Raw genomic sequence first — 23750 nt, forward strand, 5'->3', positions numbered from 1 at the left:
ATTTTTTCACTCTTTTCCGTAGTTGGGAAGCATCAATCCCACTAATTGATTTTTGACTTAGTGTGAAGCATCTAGTCCAGCAGCTGCATTCTGATCTCTTCATCTGCCTTCAGCTCAGGTTCTGTGACAAGCTGAAATTGGTCAACCAAGTTGGTGGATCTCTTGTACTTATTGTTCAGCTGTGTATTGAGAGTTAGAGGCTGAATTCCAGGAGGTTAAATCACAGAATAGCTAAGCTTTGCAGGGAGCTTTGGAGATCATCTTTTCCAGACCTCTTGCTGGGCCACCTGGAGCGGGTTTCTCAGAACCTTGTGCAGATGGGAAGAGGCTGGAGACAACAGAACACGTTTTTTTGTTTCTCCACTTGAGGGGTGATTTGTAACTTTGCGTAAAATGTAACTCCGTGTGCTGTGTTGTCATCTGGATAACTGGAAGTTCAAGCTTACGTTCTAGCAAAAGTGGCATCCAGAGGTACAGCTCTCGTCTGATAAGCAAAAGGACAGATTGCATTAAGAGCAACAAGTTAATGTTGCTGTTGGGTTGTCTCTTACTCTGTACAGTTTAAAAACTTTCCAATCCAGTTTCTGAAAATCACATGACCTTAGTTTGTGTGACCACTGAAACGAAGTTGGTTTCAAAACAGTTTCCAATTCATTACTGGTAACTGCACTTTATCTGAACTGTTCTCATTGTGCTGTCACACTGCTTCTATGGATTAGCTGGCAGTTTCTGCATTACTGAAGTGGATAGAAGTCTTTCTCTCACAGCAGTAGTTCCTTGGTCCAGGAGTGTCGTATAGTGTGTGGCATCAGAGAGCAGTCAAGCAGCTACTGTTCTACTGGGGCTGTTCTCACAGAGCCCTCCCTCAGTTTGTCATAAAGCCCTTAAAGAAGATGAAGGAGCTAACATGCTTTTGAAACTACAGTTAGAAAACGTTTGATGGCTTTGCTTAAACCACTGAAATAATGGCTTGTTTACATTGTGTGTGGAAGTTCTGCTTATTGTTTTGAATTTGCTGTTTGTGTCCTTACCCATCAGAGTGTTTAGACAGTATGGCCATCTGTTTGAAAAAAAGGATACTTTGCTTACTGCTCAGTTTTTAAGTTTGCTGGACTAGTGCTGTTCTGGCTGTGTTGGAACAAACTGAGTATTTCGTGCTTCATTTCACTTTGGGAGGAGTTCTAGCATTATGGACTCTTCATTGTCAAAATGTCTAGAATATTTGTGTGTTTCTTGTTTGATATCCTTGTAGCTGAGTTGTGTTCAAGGCAACAGTATAGCAGTGTATTAGAAAACTGTCACATTAGCAAGACACTGGGAAGCTTTCTCCTTAGCCTAGCTGCTGGGGTTAAATGAACAGCTGTCAGTTCAGATAGTATAGTCTGTGTTTCTAGTTTTCCTTCTACTGTGCTAAAACAAACAAAGTTGCTGTATAAACACCACAATGACTGGTGCCTATTTCAGGCAAACAAGAATGCCATGTAAGGGGAGGTATCTACCACCTACTGTGTTAATGCCTCTAGTAAGATGCTTATTTGCATACTGTGCAACTCGGGTTGGGAGTGGTGCAAAGAGGTAATTCTGCTTCACTTGCATGCTGCAGTAATCTCTGCTAGAGCAGAACTAGTGCTGGTGGGACTAACTGGGGCATGGTAGTTACCAAGCTGGGCTCTCAGCAGTTCAGGGATGTGGTTGTCTCTGAGTCAGCCATAATTTACAGCTATAGTTCAAAGGCTGAAAGAGTTCCTACTTCTGCATAAACACTCTGTCGTGTCCAACTTCTCAAATGGTCAGCTCAGGTACTGCTTGGATGTCATAGTGTGAGTGGCCATGAAGGTGTGGTACAGATGCTGTGCCTTACTTGAATGTGTGGTTCTTAGTAAGGGTCAGTGAAGATAGTAACACACAGTGTGTGGGGCCCTTTTCTTGTTCTGGTGGTACAGGTGGCTATTCAGCCTGAGGGTTTCAAAGCTGGAGGAAGAGCCACCCACGTCCTAGCAGGACTCTGGGACCAGCCAGTGCAGTGCATAGTATGAGAGCTCACTTGATGACAGCACATAACATTTAACTCCAAATTAACAGGATATTCCTGTTTTCAAAAGCTGCTTGTCCTCTCGGAGCTTGTGGCTGTGTTACTGTAGATGAGTCAACACCGAGGGAACACAAATAGTACTTGAACTGTCATCCAAGTATGAAAATGGGTCAGATAAAAATGGCAAGGCACAGCTCACTGAGCAAGAGGCTAGTGCTGAACAACATCCTACATGTTGCCACTTATGCCTGGTTGGATTCATATCATTCCAAGCAAGGTTACGTTCAAATGATGTGATGTGGGCTCTCTGGTACACTTCACAGCAGCTTGTGGAAAAGAAACCTTTAAACCTCTGGATTCCTGGAGGAGTTTAAGTTGTTGGTGACTCTGCCTTGTGTGATTTGTAGGATGCTTGAAAAGAAAGTTTCTGTCCTAAAAAGCTTATTAAACACTATGTGTGAGTGACAGACATCAAGCACAGATGGAGGACCATGAAGTAAGCCAGTGGCCTCATTAGAATGATCATGAATTGGGTGGTGAATCAAGTTAGATCGCCTCATTTGGAAAATCAAAATTACTATACTGAATAGTCTTAAGGTACTTTTCTGTGTTTGTGTTAAAGCCAGTCACTGAGCTACTTTGCTGTTGTGACTGCTTTTGTCCAAATGCTCCTGCTGCTTGTATGCCAGAACTGTTTTTTCCTGGCTGCTCTAGAGTTGGGTCATCCTAAAGCCTGTTTTGAACGTGGCAAAAAGCGATGACTCCTTCCACAGAGGTGTAACAAAATGCAGTGTTCAGGGCAGCTTCAGAATCTGGTTGTGTAGGCTGAGGCTAGTCACAAAAGAAGCTCAAATGCCAGGAATATTAACTTCAGCAGCTGCTCAGCTGCTGCGTTATTGTAAAAGCGCAAAAAAGTCAAGGGCTAGAGTGTTCTTTGTAAAGAACAAAGCTGAAGCAATGAAATCAGAACAGATTCAGTGTTGATGACACAACTTCCTCTGAGTTGAATCACCTTCACCTGATGTAGCTGTGGCAACAGAGGAAGAATTGCTCCCAAATACAGAAATGTGAGGAGGTGAGGTTTGTGATAAAACTTCTTTTGATTTTAGGGCCTTTCAGCTATCTTGATGATGTCCCATTTAAGATAGGAGACAAATTTAAAACCCCTGCGAAGGTTGGACTACCCATTGGTTTCTGCCTGCCTGATTCTTTTCAGCTTGTCAGAGAAGCCCAGGTAAGTGATATTTTTTTGCCTATATGGGTCTTCCACATATGATGCTGCAAATTGCTTTTAACAGGTGTGCTGTAGTGGCACATCTTATGCCAGTAGTAGCAGAAGATCTGCTGGAATGTATAGTAAGGTAAAAAATATTTTGCATGGTAAGCCATGTAAAAAAAAAATCTCTGCTTATCAGTTACAAAAATGCATAATGACATTTATTTTCTTGTATCTACTCCAAAATGAACTATGTTTTTGTGTCTTGGTTAAAGATCTAAATGCTACCCTGATGTTGCTAAAATTAAGCAGTGTCTTTTAAGAGGAAGAATTGTCCTCATTCTATGAATGTTTTTGAAGATAACAGGTTTGGCTGTATTTTGTGGGTTCTCAAAGTAATGGCTTGAAGGGATTTCCAGTTCCTGTGCTCTGTGCAGTTCTGAGCAGAAATGCTGCACCAGCCATGCAGCAAAGAGGTCACAGTTTGGTACAGATTTCTTCCAGGTCTTTTAGGGTCATGACTCATACGTAACCATCTGGTAACAAAAATCTTCAAGAGCAGGATGTGGTCCTGGAAATATAGTTGGACTGCTCAGACACCAAAGAATATGAAATTAATAGAACCTGGCACATCTGCCAGTGAGCTTTTCAAAATCACTGTGTTTGTAAATCGTGTATCTTCCTTTTTAGAGCCTTAGATCCAAGGGAAGGGAAAACTCTTCAGTGTACAGCTAAGATAACAGTTCTCCAGGTTTTCACTGAAGCCCGCTATAGATAGGATATGATGCAACATAGTGAGTCTCAGAAAATCCTAGCAAAGGCATAGCAAGCCTTCCTGGTGTATTGCTCTTTTGAGCTAGGACCTTGCAGTGCTGTTGCAAGAGTAGTCCTGTTTGGTTATGTGACATCATTCTGGTAAGCAGATCGTAATTTTTCTGAGTCACAGGTAGGTTATACCCTGCACATAGCTCATAGGCTTTGTTCTCTAAATGTTCTCTCATTGTTCAGAGGGCACTAAAGATGTTTGGTCTTAATAAGATATTAAAGCTGTAAATATGTTTAGTCTGTTTAGAACTTTGTACTCTGTTTGGCCACTACAGTGGCTCATGCAGTTAATAATGGTAGCTTATGTAAATATCTCTCTATGCTAACTCAGCCCTGTAAGAGCTGATGTTAAATGAGGAAAGTTTACAGGATTCAGCCATGCCAGTAATAGTGGCAAAAATGCTGCTGCAGGTTGGTGTCTCATCAAAGTTGCTGGTGTACCGTTTTTGCTGGTGAGCCTACCAGTGCCTCCTCAGCCAGTGCGTGTACAGCTGATATCCAACCCTTCAGGTATCTTTTAGTGTGAACTGATTAGTACTGTACTGGTCTTTGGATGCAAAAAATACTCTGCAGTGGTCTTGGATGTAGTTCAGTAGAGCCGGGTCTCGGTGTTACAGTCCGCGCGTGACATCAGTCTGACTAATGCATTACACTACCAATAACTACACCTCCTCTTCTTCCAAGAGGATGAGAGATCTTGTGATCATCAGTAGTTCTTAAGGAAAACTAAATGTAGGAAGGAGGCAAATTGTGCGATTCTAATCCAGAGTGTAGCAGACCTTGCTGCTGGATGCAAAATTAACTACTTCTGGTGTCTCCTAGTTCTGCCAGTCCGTAAGTTACAAGAGATGCTGAAGAAAAAAGTGACTGTCTATGTTAATTCATGTAGCTCTTGGTCTGTCACTTAAGTTGCTGTTAAGGTAGTGACTGTGATTCTTACATGCTTACGTAAGTTGTATTTATTTTTTTCCCATCTCCTTTCCTCTCAGTATGACTTCTCCCTGGAAAAGAAAACAATTGAGTGGGCTGAAGATATCAAAAAAATTCAAGCTGCCCAGAAAGAAGCTGAACGCAAGGCTGAAGAAGCAATAGCAAACTCAAAAGTTGCTCCAGAGGACAACAGAATGGGGTTCCCAGAGGGACCTTGCCCCGAGGCCATGCCTCCACCTATTAACCCCATACTCGCTAGTCTGCAGCACAATAGTATTCTTACCCCTACTCCAGCCAACAGCAGTGCTGTGAAGCAAAAAGTTCTTAGTCCACCTCATCCAAAAGCAGATTTCAACCCAGCTGATTTTGAATGTGAAGAAGACCCATTTGACAAACTGGAATTAAAAACTATTGATGATAAGGAGGAATTAAAAAACATTCTTGAAATTCATGTTGGTACTACTGGGCCAGTTGTTGCCCAACTGTTGGATAACAGCTTGCCCAAAGGAAAGTCTGAGTCTGTGTTACAAGATCAGGAAGTTTTGGCATCCATAGAAAGGGCCGCGTTGGACCTCAAGCCCCTTCACAAACCCAATGGCTTTATCACTTTACCGCAACTGGGAAACTGTGAAAAGATGTCCTTGTCTTCCAAAGTGTCCCTGTCCCCTATCACTTCAGTGAGCAGTATCAAATCCCTGTCCTTTCCTAAACTTGACTCCGATGAGAGTGATCAAAAGTCGTCAAAGCTCATGGGCACTTTTCACAGCGCTAGTTGTCTCCGCAATGGCACTTTTCTCAGCTCTTGGCAGGCCTGTGCTCAGAATAAAGCTAGCGAACTGAATGGACACCACATGGTTGATCTTTCTGCTGTAAACGAGGACAGTGGAATGGAGACATCTACATTATCCTCTTCATCCAGACTGCCGTCCCTGGCTTTGTCGACACTGTGTGCAGAAGAACAAAGCACAGTGACCACGGTAAAATACAGCGGATTAAAATTGGGTGTATGGGGGTGATGCCGAGGTGCAGAGGCAAATGTTGATTCTAAAACATTCAGCAGCTTAGTTTTTAAGCTTCTTTTAATGTGAGTCGTACGTAGATAGGACAGATCATGTACAGTAGTTCTTCATCAATGTGGGAAGCTCTTCGGTTCAAAGAGTCTTATGTTGACAGTGTGAATCTCAAACGTACACACAGATTTCTGCACCCCATTTCCTTCTGACAAAATCTGCTTTAGGTAAACTCATGCAGTGTGTCTTCCAAAGAACTTAAGATCTGGACACCAGTACCCATGAAGTCTAATGGAAAGTCTGTAGTCAGGTCCTCTAGCTGGCTCTGAAACAGCCTGAGAAATTGGAAGGCTTCTGTCACATAAGCAGTGCATGAGTGGTTCTGAAGTCTTACTGGCATGCTGTAGGGTTTTTTGTTTTTTTTTTCCTAACACCATGTGCTCTACAGCAAGTGTCAGTGTTTCAGTTCTTTCATCTCTTTTTCTGGCTCAGGTTAAAGCATTATTGAGAAATACAGTGTTCTGGCAATTAGTGTATTTTTCAGAGCACAGCAGAAGAGGTGTTCATTGATCACAAGAACAAGCATAATGCAGTAAGCTTTGGCAGAAGTAGCAGTGTGCTTAGCAAGTGCTTACTGCTACAAATCAAATTCTGGGAGGAGATTCTGTCACTGTATGTAGCTCAGGTGAATTCTTGAAGCAGGAGGAGTCTCCAGGGATTAATGGGGAAGAGCACTTACAGCTAGATAGATGGGCCTTAAAATAGCCAAATTCTCACTCCAAGTATTTTAATCTTTATGCTAGAATAAATCGTGATCAAGAGCAGAAATGTATTCTCTGGAATACTATTAAAAGAAGAAACAAAGAGTAAAAAAAAATCAAAAGACTTATTAGGAGGAGGAATACAGATCAGAATTTGAAACTTTGTGTTTGGAAGTAACAAAGCCAAGAAATTGGTGTGTTGACAGAACTAGTTATTTCTTTCTAAGATTGAAGACCCTGAATATACTTGCTTTAAATTTCCTCATTAATAAGGTCTTAGTTGATAGAAAATTACCTGAGTTGCAAGAAATGGAAGTAAATAGAGAAACAAAAATCTCCAGAGTATGAAAAGGAGAGACAACAGTCAGAACTGTTGGTTGTGTCAGCTGTTGGTTGCGCTGCTTGGCAGACTGGTTCTGCAGAAATGGAACAGTTGTGCGGCCCTGGTGCAGGTTGGATCCCAGGCTAATGTGGAGGTTGGAGAGAACAGACTGGACATGGGTGGCCTCTCTGAACTGATGTAGTACTGAAGATGTGTAATGTCTGTGCTGTCCGACTGGAACTTCCCAAAGTGGACCTGTTCCATATTGCTTACTTTTCTGCTGCCAGGTGTCACTTAACATCTCATATTTGTGATGAGTGACAGGAAATAGTCCTATGAGGTGGTTTCTTGTAGTCTCCCCCAAGTTCCTGCCTTTGGGACTGTTAGAATGGGACAAATAGAGCCAAGTGGTGGACGAGCCCTTATGACTGGGCTGAGGTCAGTGAAGGGCTTTTAGAAATAGGTGTGGGAGACACTGGCTTTAGAAACCAGGTGAGAGCTGAAGTAAGTGCTTAGCTCCTTTTCAACCCAGCAGAAGAGGAAGTACCGGGTTTTGCTGTCAAAGATAAGTATCGTTAGCCATTGGGAACAGGACAGTTGGTGAAAACGTTAAACTGGTATGCCATTTTGTTTGTACATGACATATAAACTGCAGTGCTTTGAAAGCAGAGAAGATGGGGGGAGGGTGTATGTTTCTCTTAACCCTTATCAGAGTAAAAAAAAAAAAATATATATATATATATATATCAATAGATGTTTCTAGGCACAGACCTTAGAACCCATCAGTGTCACTCAGCAAGCCACTGGGTCAAGAACTGGAGTCAGCATGTTACAGAGCTCTGTGAGCTTGTAGCTGCCACTGTGACGGAAAAAGCAAGCTTACAATTATTGGAGAAGGAGTGCAGCCTTCTTAGAATGTAATCTACTTATAGAGTGCTGAGAGAACAAACAGTCCTTATAATGGCTGCATCCGAAGCAGCGCGGCCAGCGGGGCGAGGGAGGGGATCCTGCCCCTCTGCTCTGCGCTGTGACACCGCACCTGGAGCGCTGCGTCCACAGCTGGAGTGCTCAGCACAGCAGAGACGGGGGCCTGCTGGAGAGCATCCAGAGGAGGGCCGCACGAATGGTCAGGATGGAGCAGCTCCCTGTGAGGACGGGCTGAGAGCTGGGGCTGTGCAGCCTGGGGAAGAGGAGGCTGAGCGAGACCTGAGGGCGGCCTGCCTGTGTCTAATGGGGGCTGTAAGAGAGACAGGGATAGACTCTTCAGTAGGTCTGTTGTGGTGGGATAGGGGGAAATGGTTTCAAACTAAAAGAGAGAAGATCTAGGTTGGATACAAGGAAGTTTTTTAAAAGGATGGTAAGGCAAGGCACTGGCACAGACTGCCCAGTGAGGTGGTGGATTCCTCATCCCTAGAAACACTCAAGGTCGGGCTGGAGGGACTGTGAGCACCTGATGGAGCTGTAGGTGTCCCTGCTCATTGCAGGGGAGTTGGACCTTTAAGGTGACCTTTAAGGATCCCTTGCAACTCAAACAATTCTGTGATTCTGTGGCTATTTCATACTACGTATGTCTGCATAACTTGTCTAACCCACATACTTGTCATACCTAGTACAGTAGCCACAGTCCCTGATCTTTTCATGAAACCTTTTTCCCAATAGTGGCAATATGTAATGTTCATCACCTTATTTGTATGTTGTCCAACAGGTACACCCAGACAAGGAGACAGAAATCCCTATGGTAAGTTCTGACATCCTTTGTGGTATTTATACAAAGCTACTGACGTGGTTCCTTAAGTAATGTTTCTTTGGATACTGAAAATCTTAGGCAGTGAGTAAACTTAGGATAAGGGAAACAGTCTTCACTTCCTCCAAGGTAAAGGGGTTGCCCGTATCATGGGTCTTTGCAGTTGCAAAGATTAGTTGTTTGAAATTTTTAGTATATAGCAGGAAATCTGGGTAATGAAATGTTTCTTTGAGAGGAAAGTGTGGTGGGAGTTGAACTGTTCACAGTGCTTGTTTTTGTCTTAATGGTGAGTAGCTTCTGAAGGGCACCCTGGAAGACTCCAACTAACTGTTTTGTTTTTTTTTTGTGGGATATCCTGGTTTGGCACAGAAACGGGGAACTAAGGAAATATAAAAGATGACCATCATCTAAGCTTCTGGGATTTCCTTTCTAGGTAACACACCAAAATTTCCCAGTGTCTAAAGTGCCCAACAACATGACCTGCACAAAGCAGTCGGGTGTTCCTTTTCCGGAGTTACAGCAGGCTCTCTCTGCTAGCGAGAGGCAGTGCGTAGAGACAGTTGTCAACATGGGATATTCACCTGAGAATGTCCTGAAAGCCATGAAGAAGAAGGGGCAAAACATAGACCAGGTAAGAGCTTGCACGGGGAAAAAAGAACCTTCAGGTTTTGATTCTGCTGAGATGCAGCCTTGGCTTTGCAAAATGGAGGAGATGGGAATGCTTTAACAGTGGTTTTGCAGAACTGCAGAGAACTTGTCACCTTCTCAGAAAAAGTTTCCAAAACCAAAGATGCCTTTCCCTGGAGGTCTGCTCTTGTGGCTTACTGGAGCCAGAAAAGGCTCTCCAAGGCAGTACTGACCGACTTCCATTGAGTGCTCTGACTGTGGTGCTTCCTGCCTTGTGTTGCCTGAAACACTTGCTAAAACCGGGTCACACACAGAGTATAAAGCTCAGTGGATTGAAGTGTGGCTCTGGGTCTTGGATCACCTTCAAACAAAGAAACATTTTGAAGCAAGAGGAGTGTGGCTAGACTTTGTGTGCTGGCCCTGTGCTCCCTGTGCATGGTGTGGAACATTGCAGAGGAATTCCTCCACCCAAGATAGCTTCTGCTCTGTGTAGGATTTGGCATCTTGTAGATCTGCTTTGCTTGCCCACTGTCTGTGAACTGAGCCGTGTAAGAAGCTGTAGTGCCAAACAGAAGAACGTCCACCTGTAGGGCAGTTTTAAATCCTGCTGTATTTGCATGCTGCTTTCTCTCTTGTTCTTAGTGCTACCTTTTTCCTACCTGACTTTCTGCCCCTACCTCTCAAAGCTGAGAATGGGTAAGCACAGTGGCAACAGTTTCTGGAAGTGTGAGTAGGGATTTGCAGCTTCTTGACATGTTGAGGCATTCTTAAAAAGCTGAATGCTTCCAGGCTTCATTTCAGCTCTTCAGTTTGAGAGGAAACTAAAAGCTGACTTAGGTTGACAGCTGAACCTACAGTATCACTAAAAATATGTGTAGTATAAAAAGCACAGTTAATCTTCCTGCCCTTGCTCAGTGATTAGGAAATGGAAGATGAAGATCAAAGAAGGACAGAGGACTTGTTTCCTTTTCCTGAACTCTTACAAGTCATCTGAATACAGAGTAGGGACAGTTTTATCTTGTTCCCTGGCATGGAGTCCTGCTCTGTTCCTCTGGATGTACAGAGAGTGCAACCACATGCTGCGAATGTCACTGTGAAATTAGCTTTTCTTTCCCTCAGGTTTTGGATTACCTGTTTGCACACGGACAGCTTTGTGAAAAGGGCTTTGATCCACTTCTTGTTGAAGCGGCTTTGGAGATGCACCAGTGTTCAGAGGAGAAGGTGAGGGCACGTTGTCCTGAACATTAGTCAGAATGCACTATGAAAGGGAATTCCAACAGTAGTTCCTCTAAAGTGATGAATGTAATTCTGGCTTCATGGTAATGCTGAGCTGCTTTCAGAACTACCTACCAAAGAATATCCAGGTGGTGATGTGTGTTGATGTGTTACAGTTCTTCATTGCTTTATTTATCATTACTTGCATGCATTTTTATGGGAAGATTTTTTTAAAGACACAGGTTATTTTGGTTGCAATGTTTTGAATCAAGTGTCCTCTTTTGGCAAGGTGCTTGGTTCGGAGACAGTTAATTTCAGAAGTAGCAAATTATTTCCAAAACCCTGCCAGCTTGTCCTGGCTATGAGTTTCCTCTGTTGTATAAATGCATCTGCCTGGCTGCTCAGCAAATTGAGCTAGGTATCTGTCTGAAACAAGCTGGAAAGTACAGTTTCTGTGGGCCTGGTTTACGCTGTGTGTGTACTTTAGAGGCACTGAAGTTACAAGGGCAGGAACAGATAGGTAGCCAGGGCAGGGGATGGTGGAATGGCTTTTCAGTGTATGCCAAGCTGTTGTGTGCAGAGCCATTACAGGAAATCTTAAGAGGTGCAGTCTTGTCCCCACAAATGTTCACAGCTACTGATGAGCTTGTAAACAGAAACAGTATGAAGATAAGAGAAATGACTGTTTATAAAACAGATTTGCTAGAAGCTTAACCCTACCACTCCTCACCCTCTGCAAATTGGAAATAACTAGTTTCCTGATTTGGGTGTCTGAATTGGGCCAGGCTGATGAATTTGTTTACTAAGAGGCACACTCCCACAGACTAAGCCTTGGTACCTGTGTTGAAGAAGACTTGGAAATTCAGAACTGCAAATGTTGGAAATTGAAAATGAGGCCCAGTGGTTTGCTGCATAGAGAAACAGAGCTCTGCCAGGCTGGATGGACTGGGCAACTTGGTATAGTGGGAGTCATCCCTGCCCATAGCTGGGAGTTGAACTGGGTGGTCCCAGAGGTCTTGTCCAGCCCAAACCACTCTGTGATTCTGTGACCATCATGGAGTAGACTTTTCTTCAAATTGAACTTGTATGGGCTGTACTCAGGGAGTGGGACCTGACCCGATGGAGTGTCCGCTTGCTGTTGACTGTCTTTGTGCTGAATTCCAGATCTGACAAAGACTGAGCACTGATCCTCTGTTTTTCTTGCAAATAATTCTGTCTCTTTCAGATCACGGAACTTCTCCAACTTATGAGTCAATTTAAAGAAATGGGCTTTGAACTAAAGGACATTAAGGAGGTCTTATTATTACATAACAATGACCAGCAGAATGCTTTGGAAGATCTAATGGCCCGTGCAGAAGCCAGCTGAAGCACATTCCTGAGTTCTTGGCGTGCAATGGAACAGCCCCACCACCTTCACGTTCAGTGTGACTTGCTCTCAGCAAGGAGTCCAGTTTTTTGCATACATGGGAAAGTGAATGAGCAAGCCTGCCTGCGTGCATCACTCCAGCATTTCTCTTTTCACTGGGAGCCAACTTTCTTTCTTAAATTAAATTTTTGAAGTGTCCTTTCCTAAGTTTCCTTTTTCCAGCTTGGCCACGGAGATTTTAGACTGCCCAGCTGCTCTACTGGAATTGTATATAGTCAGAGACAGGAGTGGTCCTCCTCACTGTTGCACTGGAGTTGGACAGGGGATTACTAAATTTGTTCTGAAACATATAATGCTTTGGTTCTTTGAAGCTGCTTTCTTGGTGTCTGCTTGTACTGAATTACTTGACTGTGTCACAGTCCAGATTATCTGGTTAAATCTGACCTTTAGTGCAATGGAGTTTTATTTTTTGATTGAGAGTTAGTCTGTAACTTAGTGAAACACTGGTTTGGAAACTGTCGCCATTCATAAAGAGAGAAGCTGTTCCTCTTGTTTCTTCTTTAACTCATGCATCCAACACTTCTGCAGACGTAAGTGTCCTATGCTAAGTGGTTATAAGTTCTCTTGAAATATAACCCAGACCTGCAATTTGTGGTGGTTCTTGAACCTGAAGGCAGAGAGCTGGGGCTCAGTATTCTTAATCCCCCTGGCTTGTAAGATATTTAAGAAAATGCTCTGCTAGGAAATCAGTTATCTTTTGTTCTAAATAATATTCAGTGTGATGCAGGAGGTTTCTTTCAAGCACTTTCTTTAAAATAAACATACTTGCTGCATTAGTTCCATTTTTCACACTGCTGTAGAATTACATAATAACACCTAGTACTAGAAATCAGGTAGTCATAGAATCATAAGATAAGAATTGGAAGGGACCTCTGGAGATGGAGTAACTGCTTGCTAAAGCAGGTTCCCTCCAGTAACTTGCATGGGAGTATGTCCAGGTGGGTTTTGAAATCTCCAGAGAAGGAGACTCCACCTCTCTGTGCAGCCTATCCCAGTGCTCTGTCATACTCTTAAATAAACCCTTGTGGAATCTATCCAACAACAAAATGTCCATTTCCTCAGAAAAACGTGGAAGCATAGAAAGCATGTTTTGAAGGGGCTTCTCCTGCACTAGCTGTTTAATAAGCAAGAAAAAATTCTATCACTTCTGTTCTTACTCAATTTTCCAGAAGGCAAATCCTTTCAATGAGTATCAGAGTAACTTGCAAGAAGCTGAAGTTCCAGAGATACAAGCATCAGCTCTGCACTTTATCCTGGAGTTCCAGTGCTGCCTCTTATTTCAGTCCAGTCAGATGATGTCAGGAGCACTGCCTCTGCTGCTGGTTTTAACTTCTCTCTTGTTCCTTCGGGAGGACCTGCTGGAAGAGCTAATGTGCATACTGCTCTTGAGGTGACTGGTTGGTGTTGATGTTGCCAACCATGTTGCTTGCTAAAGTTGATGCAAGATTATCTAAAAACACAGGAGGATAACACTGAATCATCTGGGACTGGTGAAAAGAAATCCAAACTTATCACATCTGAGGAAATGCTGAATATTGGAATGGCATGGGATAGTCTGTTAACAGCTGAGGAATAACAGCAGTATCAACTCTGACAGATGATGGCTGATGCACAAGAACCCTCTTGGTTGGGCTTCTTGTGTTTCCAACAAGAGTATGTGCGTCATTTTGGCAGAAGGATCTTCTCAATTTCATCCAAAGAGTTTTCAGTTGTCAAGTGAGTGATACCAACTTTCTCCTTGTTTTCCTCATTGCCCCCCATCTTGAAACATGGTTTTCTAACAGCACTGGATTTTTCTGTTTTGGTGCACTGTGGACTTCAGATTATCGCACCACCTTTTTCAGGCCTCGTGGACTACAAGGAACCATCTTGGAGTTTAATCCTGAACATTCATGAAGGATTTCCACAAAGAGCCCATCTACTATTAGGCTCTCATAAGATGCCTTTTTGTTCCAGATGGAATGGATCCAGGTGGGCAGCTTATCGAATCATTCATTTGAAGATGAAGAGTAGCATCAAAACATTGCAGCTGTGTGTGATCAGCAGCCTGGCATGGGATTGTCAGTCTCATTTTTCACAGAGGGCACATCAGAGATAATTGTAGACTGGCAGTTTCACTGTTGGGATCTGTACTTAGTTTTTCTCTAATTAGTGCTCTAGAATGATAAGGGTTCTGGATACCTTTCACTTTTAACCTCTGCAAAAGCATAGCTGTAGTGAGCTGACAAATGAGAAACACAGACATGGAGTAATTCTTCCCAATTTCAGAAGCCCAGGAAATAGAAGTCTATTCTGGCACTGCTGATGACAGCCTAACTGGAGATGTTGTATTCAAGGGGCATCCAGATTCCTTCTGTTTAATTCCGTTTGGTGGTTGTGGAGTGTGTTCAGCAATGGAAACAGCTTCCTATTTACTTCAATGCACAAACTGTTAGGGCAGTTATCTTCTTGAGGGCAGTTTGTTTCTGCTTGGCATAGTCTTAGCTGAACCTGGACTTGTTAATCTCTTTTGTCCCCCTGGCAAGAAGACCCTGGAAACACAGATTTTTTTCTGACCTGCTGAGATGTAAAGGAAAGAGGGGAAAAAACTTATCTTGGAACCTCTGAATACTGCTCTGTACTAAACTTACAGGCTTATTGAGTAGTAGTACATCAAGCACATTCAAAAAAGGCAGGCTTTTCAGCTGGATGTCGGGATGGATGGGTGGGATGGAAGGGGATGGCTCTGCATCTCAAAGTGAGCGTTAGTGTCTTGCAGGAGCACAAAAGTACCAGACAAAGGAAAGTGAGATGTGACTGAAGTAGAAGGCTGTATGTGAATCCCAGCAGTATCCCGCCCAGGCTCTATGGGTGAGGGACATCCACATGAAAAACAGCAGGCTTTATAGCTGATAAATCCAGAGGTCTTTTGATTGTCCATGGTACCTACATCTGTAGAGTTCATAGAATCAAAAGGATTGGAAGGAACCTCTGGAGGTCATCTGGTCCTGGCCCCTGCTAAAGCAGGTTCCCTAAGTAGATTGCACAGGCAAGTGTTCATATAGGTCTTGAATATCTCCAGAGGAGGAGACACCACAACTTCTCTGGCAGCCCGTTCCAGTGCTCCATTACCCTCGCAGTAAGAAAGTTCTTTCACATGTTGGTATGTATGAAACTTCCTGTGTTCCTGTTCAGTCTCATTGCCCCTTTTCCTGTCACTGGGAACCACCAAAAAGAGCCTGCTCCCATCCACTTGACACCTGCTCATAGATATTTATAAGCATTGATTTTCCCCCCCCCTCAGTCTTCTCCAGGCTGAACAGCCCCAGCTCTCAGCTTTTCCTCATACAGGAGATGCTCCTATCCACAGCCATCCCTGTGGCCCTCCACTGGACTCTGGGTAGTTCCCTGTCTTGAACAGGGCACAGTTCTCTAGGTGTGGCCTAACCAGGACAGAAAGGAGGAGGATCACCTCCCTCAACCTGCTGGCCACACTTTTTAATGCACCCCAGAATACCATTGGCCTTCTTGGCTACGGGGGCGCACTGCTGGATCATGGCCTACCTGTCATCCACCAGGTCCTTCTCTGCAGAGCTCCTCTCCAGCAGGTCTCCTAGCCTGTACTGATGCAGGTTAGTCCTCACCAGGTGTAGGACCTACTCTCGCTCTTGTTGAATCTCATCAGGTTCCTCTCCGCCCAACTCCCAGCCTGTCCAGGTCTCACTGAATTGCAGCACAGCCTTCAGACACGTCAGCCCCTCCTCCTGGCTTTGTATCATCAGCAGACTTGCTGAGGGTGGACTCCATCCCTTCGTGCAGGCTACTGATGAAGATGTTGAACAGGACTGGAATGAGCACCAGTTCCTGGGGAACACCAGCAGGTCCTGGAGTTTTATTTGAACTGCTGGGCTGCAGCTGCTCTTCAGTAAGTGCAGAGCCCTCATCAGGAGGTCATCTTGGTCTGCTTTTATTATGCCCAACAGAGCCCAACAACTCTTGTAGTTCAGAAATGTAGGAACTTCATATAATATTCTGCAGTTCCTTGAAATCTGCAATCTTCTATGCACTGATAGCACCAAGTATTATGCTGTGCATTGTTCAAGTTCTAAATGTGTAAAATATCAGCAGTCTTGAGGCATCATTAATTTGCTGATTCTGCAGAAGAATAATTAATAAAACCCTCAGTTATGACTCCCAGCGTCGTGGTTCCCATCGCTCATGCTCTTTGACTTCAGCTGATGAAGAACTTGCTGGATATTACAAGCCCTGGGCCTGCTTTCTCCTCTGGGCATGCATGGATGTGGTCTGCTTTGGGTAGAGCTACCAGAGGTCTCCAGAGAGGTGGATGCAGAGGTAGAAGGTGCTTCTTTTTTCTGTGGCTTATTTTTGTTCTATTTAAAACAAAACAAAAAAAAAACAAAAAACAAAAAAACCAAAAACAAACAAAAAAACACAACAAAAACACACACAAAAACAAAACAAAAAACAAGAAGCTTGGGGATCAAAACTCATGTTAGAACATGGAGCTGGGAGAATTGGACTCTGGGAAGGGAAGACAGCCCAGCTCCTTACCTCAATTCACGTTTTTCAATAGTAAGTTTTTTAGTTCATCAGGACTCTGAAGGGGATTGCATTGATTTCCATTATTTTATTAAAATACATCCAAAACATCTCATCTGGTGTCAGTGTTAGCTCCTGGAATTCTCCTATGAGGTGCACGACATTAATTACCTTTATTTAAAACAGAATGATGTTCAAATGTAGCTGGCAAGCATCCAGGAGATCTGGGGATAGATGATGAGCAGGACTAGGGCAGGCTTCCAATGGACTGTATGCTGTAATACTGAGCCTCACCTCGCCAGCTTCCAGTGATGGGACTAAGGTCAAAACTTGTGTAAGAAAGGCATTCCAGCCTGTAGGGCAACAATTAATTTCTGGTTTGGAGCTGGCCCTCTGGGTTCAGGTAAAGTGGGTGCCCAGCTCTGCTTCTCTGATGCAAAATAGGAGTTTGAAACATGAAAACAGGGTTCCTGATAAGTCAGAAAAGCTGGAAAGTAGAAAAAAGAGGTGTTTACCGTTACTGCTATGAGCAGTTCGTTGTGTTGTTTAGCTTCTCACATCCAATTCTGAACAGGTTCCTGTCTGGCAGTAGACAGTCCTGAACAGGCAAGAACCGTTGCCAGTGAAGAAGCAAAGTATTTAGATCAAACCTCTGAATAAAGTTAATGTGTGTTAAGTTCTTTTCACAGTCGCTGGAACCACGCTGTAATAACCTCTTTGCTTATAGAGGTTGTTTTTAAAAGTGAGAATGGAGATATCAATCCGTGGTAGTGAAAGATGGAAAGTGATACTTACGAAGCCCTTGTTACTTACAAAGTCTCTTGTTATCCAGGAGGAATACCAGTGGGTGTTTTCCCTGCAGCGTTGCTCTTGCATCTGTAGTGAGTTTTCTGGATTTTGCATCATGGGGTGGCTGAAGCTGGGAGTGTGTTCTTGAGGTGGCTGATAGGGAATGAAGCCATGGAGTGGTGGGGATTAACCAAGTGCGGTAGGGGAAAGCTGCTTCTAAAGAAATGGCATAATGTGATGAGATTTGGATGTTTTGGGCGCCGTGCATCATTAGTTACTCTGGTACTGTTATGAACAAAGCTCGGTGTGGAAGTGTTGGGTTGAGGCTGGGTCTCTGAGATCAGCAGGTTGATTCACATGCCTGGTAAATGGCTTTCGGTGTTGTAACTTTGTCAGAGGTTGTTCTGCCTTTTGTGCTAGCTGCTGCTGAATTCTGAGATCTGTCTGTTACGATGAGAAGTGTGCAGGCAAAGTCCAAGCTGCAGACTGTGCTTGGAGCCAGAGCCCTAGTGCTGCCTGCCGGCGCCTGGCTGGCGCTGCTGGAGCTGACCGTGCCCCACGAGCTGTCCTTGTGCTGTCGTAGGTGAGTTGGTTCCTGGTTCTGATGTGGGTTTTCTGTGACACCTGGCTGGGCAGCTCTCCTTGCCCTCCGCCAGCTGGGCAGGCAGCTCGCTTCTGCTGAGATGATCTTTTACAATCAAACATTTTTACAGTCATTTGGATCACGTCTACTTTAGAAATTTTACCAGAGTTCTGTAGTAAACTGAATTTTATTTTAAATGATGTAAATTATTCAAATAAAATATCAAGCATCTGCATAGCATTAATAGTCTTTCTTTTACTTGCATACAAAAGTGATTCTGCCTTACTCAGTATTTATTGGATTGTATGCGGTCAGGCTCTCAAAATCTTAGCAAAAAACACACAACCTGCTGTAACAAAAATCATATATGTTCTTCAAGTTGAAATGAAAACCATTCATATCAGGTGTCAGTGCAGTATCAAACAGCTGGAGGGGGTGACACTGGCACTGGTAGCACACTCACATGGGTTAAAGCAGCATCCAAGTAATAACCTGAGGGCGGAGAGGAGAACGGTACCATTTTCTGTAACTGCTCCTGTTGTTTCTTTTGCAAACTGCGAGCCCAGTTTTGGTGTCTCACAGGCATGCAGCACTTCAAGCATGGCAGCAGCCCTGTTATTGCTGAAGAGAAGTGAGTTTTTGCAGTTAGGGTTGCTTTTTTAGTTTTTAATTTTAGCAGAGTCTCATGTCCAGCAGGGAATATAAACTGTGAATAGACTGCACCTGGTTCAATATAATTGTTAATCTCATGGATTAGCTAGATGGCTTCAGTTTTAAAAAGACTTTTAATTGCTACATATTTTTATAGCATTCCTGGCTGTTTCTGCATTGAACAAGTAGTTCCTGTTCTGAGGACTTATGCTGGTGCTCAGATTTGCCAGACTTGCTTGTTTTCCAGAGTAGACCTGCTGCACAGGTGGCTCAGTTTTAATAACGGAGAAAATGCCACTTTTCTTTCACTTGTGGGAATTTTTCCCACTCCTCTGTCTTGTTACACCTCTGAAAATACTGAGGTTAGGACGTGCCGCATCATGCTGTGTGAATGGCTCTTATGTGTCGCGTTATGAATGCCCAGCTTGGCTAAGAGTCTGAACATGTTTTTGCTGAGTTGGTCTTTAAAAAGCAGTTCCCTACTGGGTTAAAGTACACTTAATTGATCCTCATGTCCCAAGTGCCAAAGTACATGGAGGGAAAGTTTTCCCCCCTCTACCAGCTAGCATTACATTGCTGCAGGACCTCTCATTTTCTTCTGACCTGTGACACATCCTGCATTCCCACATTCCTCTTCAAACTTATTTGCAAAAGTAAGGCAGCTCTGTGACGGCCTCATTTTGTGTGTTTGCTGAGAACAGTGGGAACTACTGTAATTGCTTGCATCTGTTTTTACTTTCAGAAGGTGTAAGGACTGCCTAGCTGCCTTGTGTTCTCCTTACCTTATGTATGGGGAAGCTAGCCCTGTCTCCAGGAGGACATGAGATACTGAGACTGAAGAATCTTGCTCCTGAATGCCTCATTTCTCTGAGGAAAGAAGGCTTCCTCAAACAGGAATGGGAGACCTCATTTCAGGTGTGATATGCTGGTAGCCTAAGACCTAAGATACTGGAACCATCCTGAAGGCCAACATCAACTCAGGCCCTGCAGGGGCTCCATTCTCTGCTCCACACAGCATTCTCACTTGCAAGATGGAGACTCTTCCATGCATACACCATAACCCCAATAGATCAGGGCACTAATGTAAGACCTTCTTCCTCAATTACAGTTGTAATCCTTCCCCTCCACTTCTGCTACCCAGTGCTATGCTGTGTGATGTTCCTGGGAATGCTTGCACCAAATATGCAATCCAGATAACTGCGTAACTGCTATTGCTGTAGCTGTTGCTCTGCAACTCCCAGGCTCCTCTGGGTAGCTGCAGAAGCAAGCAGCAACATTCACAGCTGGTCAGAGAGCAGTTTTCATAACCATTGGCATTTATGCACTGAGCAAACTTTGATCTATTACAGGCATAACTGAGGAAACACTGAGGTGGCCAATTATGCTGTGGCAGCCCAAATTTTGGAATGACAGCGCTTGCACATTCTTGTTTACACTAGCACATTTCAAGGTCACTTGTGGCTTCAGCAAGAGGGGTTGTGTGACTCAACCATGATGCACACGTGGCAGCAGGGATCCTGCAGGGTTCCAACTGTTTGTTTGGTTGTTCTTGACTAAAACATCAGCTTTGTGCCCCAACAGCACTGTTAGCCTCTTAAATCCCACCACCTATAAGTGGACTCTTCTGATGTGAAAAATCAACTGTCAACCCAGACCATGCACGCTCTGGCTGAGCTGTCACGCAGATATCAGACAGCATGCAGACAGTAAGCTTTGGATCCTTACTGTTAGCACCAGTGTGAAATTCAAGTGCTTAGTAACATGCTAGATGACCTACAGGATGAAGTCCCATGTACATAAGCCTTCTACTTGACCAATTGTTGGCTCTGACTTAAGTGACTTCTAGAAGTTATGGAGCATTAGTCCCAAGCAAAGAACAAATGCTCAAATAGTCATTTTTCTGAAGGGACCGGTACATCTTGTCCTGCCTTGATTTTCATTTAATTTTGGACTTGTTCCTTTGGTATCCTTTAACAGTGCCTTCTCTCTGTTTCCTCACTTCTGTTTGCAAGTACTTTTCTGGATGGCTTTTGAACATTTCTACTTGTACCTTGCTTCAAAATGCTGTGTGTTTTTTTCCTTTCTCTCCAATTTTCATGGCTGAATAGAAGTGCCTCTTACACAAGAAGCTCTGAATACTGTGTACAGGACTGCCAGCTGCTTGGTGAGATATTTACAGGCTGCTGAACGTCACATATAGGAAGGGTGCAGCTCATTGTGGGGTGTTAAAGAAATAGAATCCTTGTGGTAGTCAAGCCAAGTAGCCACCTTTCATTTACTGAGAATTTTCTCCAACCTTATCTAAATTGCACACCAATCACAAACATCAAACTAAAAGCAATCCCCTACCCATCTACACCCTGCAGCACCAGCTGCAGTGAAACACTGGCTGGGTCCAAAACTGTTCTGGTGCTGTTCTTGTGCATGTGTAAGAAAGGAGGGTCTAAACCGGTGGAGACGTTTGCAGAGATATGTCAGGACTAGAAGAATCAGATAAATAGATCTGAAGCTGAGCTCTCATGGTTTGGATACACTTTGACTTCAGTACCAAGATTTCATCTAGCTTAACGATGAAATTCTGAAAATCCTGGGAAAGAAGGCAAAAAGAAAATTAGAGAACAAGAGTAGCAACAGGTTGTAGCATATTTTTGGTATTGTTTTCCATTCTGCAGTGGAATGCATTTAATCAGTTTTTCCTTCTTGATGTCCTGACTCTCGTAAACAGCAGAACTCAATGCCTCTAAATACTGAATAGCAACCTGCCATACAGTAGGATAAAATGTGATATGAAACTAATTAAAACTGAAATGGATGCAGTTGTTTTTAAGTAGGGCTTGCATTAATAAGGGAGCACTCAGAGCAGAATTTGGTGCCCTTGTTGACTGGTCAGTCAGGATCCTCAGGGCTAGGGACTACAGCTACTGCCACACAAAAATTAGTAATTTTCAGCCTTGTTTAGCAGCACCCCAGCTATCAGGTGCACTCTATGTCTTATCCACTATCTTGTCCTCTGTCCTGCAAGGACACTGACACTGTAATGAAGACTAGCCCAGCTGTCCCAGCTTATGTTTCATAAGCACTTTAAACACAACATGGTTCAGTACATGGCTGGTCTTGGCAGGAACCTCTCCTGTGGATCTAAGTTTCATGGCTGGAAAAGTTGCAGCCATCTGTAAATGGAAGGATATAAACTGGTGTGGGAGTCCAAGCTTATTTCATTGCTCAAAGAAAGGTCATGCTGTGAAATATGTCCAATAGTGTTAAGTTATTCATCTATTGCTGGAAGGCCTGGCAAGACTGTCATAATTCTGCTAGTTAGAAAATGGTGCTTGCTACAAGGGGCAAAGAAATGTCAGGCTATGGAGCTGGCTAGTCTCCAACTGCCTGGGATCAACTGGCCCAACAATTACCAAGAAAAACCTCAAAATGCAGCTGTGAGAATGAAAAAAAGGTTGCCTTTTATCACTGCACTTTCTGCCACAAAATTAATGCAGTTAATTGCTCTTGTGCTGCTTTGCAAACTTTCATGTGTTATCTGGGAATGCATCACATGCAGCTGGAAATCACAGCATATAAACCACATGATGGCTCCATTCCAAATTCCCTGAGGGTAAAGTCCCTGTAGCTACACTACAAATCTGAACTGTGAAAGCAATTAAAAGTCATTTTGGTAATGTAATGCAGTAATGGAATTTGGCTTTATTGATAAGACAAAGGATTGGGAAGGGCAGGAAGTTCTCACTGAAAAATGTTAATTACTGAGGTGAGAGAAGAGGCTTGCCACAGTGCTGTGACACACATCTACTAGGAGGCAGGAGAAACTGAGGATGGGAATTGCACGGCTGGTAGTGCAGGCGTTGGTCCTGAGCTTTAGCCTTTACTAGTGTGAAGGTAAGCAGATAAGCCAAAGAACACTTGAGTGACAGAAACTCGTGAAGGCCTAAGACACAGCAGTTATTGACTCAATGAGTTAGCTAGCACTCAGGTTGAGTGGGGCTCGGGGTGGCATATCTGCAGCGTGATAAGCAGGGGGATCTCGGAAGGAAGGCACTGTGGCACCCACTATACCACCAACTGTGGCATCCCACCTCATGTTCTATGGGTGTACTGTTTTCTGCAGAATTAATTTACTTGGTTCAGTCTGTGAGGAGGAAAATCTTGGCCTGGAAAGCTGCCCTGTTTGGTGCAGTCCAGTACTAAGGACACAAAATAAGGTGAAGTTGTCTTATCAGAAAAAAGCAGTTCAGAGTTGGGCCATCAGCTCCCTTCTCCCACAGCAACCAGGCAGTGTGGGAACTAGCAAAGCCATGCTGGGTACTAAAATGGTGCAGGCTCTGTTAGGACTCGGGGAGGCACCAGAGAATGAGGAGAAAATCACAAGACATGTCACTTCATTAATTCAGGTTAACGATCTTCCGAATCAATTATGCAGGCTCAATGGGCAGTGAAATCTTCATCTAAAACACTTACCGTTCCTGACATCTGATTTATCAAGTGTTCTTCCTTGAAGCACAAGGATGCCATTTCATCCAGCTGCTGCCGATGGGCCTGAATCATAGCCTGTCTGGTTAACAGAGAATTATCCTTGGTTACGCAGCCCGCTGCACTACCTTTAATTGCTATTAGGCACCAATAAAGGTCTAAGAAGGAGGGATGCCCCATTGGAAGCCCCTCTGTCCTGTGCTCCCTGGCATTGAGGCAATGCACACCAGTGCTCCTTGAAGTGGACTGCACTTTTTGGGTAAAGAAGACCTTGATGACCAAGGGTTTGCTCTGGGAGAAGTGACTGCAGACTGCTGGCAGAGCAGCACATACTACTTTTTACCATGCAGAAATGTAGGAGCAAAAACATACATACATCTGCTAAGACTGAGAACTGGTAAGTCACTTTGGTGAAAATAGGCAGGCACAGTGGGAAGGTAGTGCTGCTATTCCCTCCTCTCAGTAAGTTTCTCTGGCCAACAATAAATTTTCTGTCACGTGAATGCTGACAGTGGCAGCCCTACATCTAAAGCTTCAGTGACCAGCTAGTTGCTTTTGCTGTTTTTCTTTCCATGGTGATGCAACAGCTATCACCTGC

The 23750-nt window shown here is 43.8% G+C and overlaps 2 protein-coding genes and 1 pseudogene across 7 annotated transcripts in view; 1 reads left to right on the top strand and 2 right to left on the bottom strand.

The window, feature by feature from the left end:
- Window positions 1-16458, top strand: part of UBAP1 (ubiquitin associated protein 1) — a 33534-nt gene extending 17076 nt beyond the window's left edge. For all 4 annotated transcript variants that reach the window (XM_048932572.1, XM_048932569.1, XM_048932570.1 and 1 more), the window contains 6 exons: window positions 3142-3266; window positions 5063-5980; window positions 8802-8834; window positions 9274-9471; window positions 10587-10688; window positions 11908-16458. In XM_048932572.1, coding sequence (XP_048788529.1) covers window positions 3142-3266; window positions 5063-5980; window positions 8802-8834; window positions 9274-9471; window positions 10587-10688; window positions 11908-12048 — 1517 coding nt within the window. In that variant the 3' untranslated portion in view covers window positions 12049-16458. The remainder of the gene's footprint in view (window positions 1-3141; window positions 3267-5062; window positions 5981-8801; window positions 8835-9273; window positions 9472-10586; window positions 10689-11907) is intronic.
- On the bottom strand, window positions 13932-15644 carry LOC125687007 (E3 SUMO-protein ligase PIAS2-like; annotated as a pseudogene).
- Window positions 16459-16484: 26 nt separating the features above from the next.
- The window catches only part of KIF24 (kinesin family member 24), a 35626-nt gene continuing 28360 nt past the window's right edge, over window positions 16485-23750 (bottom strand). For all 3 annotated transcript variants that reach the window (XM_048932557.1, XM_048932558.1, XM_048932559.1), the window contains 2 exons: window positions 23141-23234; window positions 16485-21257 (listed from right to left, as the gene is read on the bottom strand). In XM_048932557.1, coding sequence (XP_048788514.1) covers window positions 21114-21257; window positions 23141-23234 — 238 coding nt within the window. In that variant the 3' untranslated portion in view covers window positions 16485-21113. The remainder of the gene's footprint in view (window positions 21258-23140; window positions 23235-23750) is intronic.

This window comes from Lagopus muta, chromosome Z, assembly GCF_023343835.1.
Source record: "Lagopus muta isolate bLagMut1 chromosome Z, bLagMut1 primary, whole genome shotgun sequence".
In the NCBI taxonomy this organism is placed as follows: Eukaryota; Metazoa; Chordata; class Aves; order Galliformes; family Phasianidae; genus Lagopus; species Lagopus muta.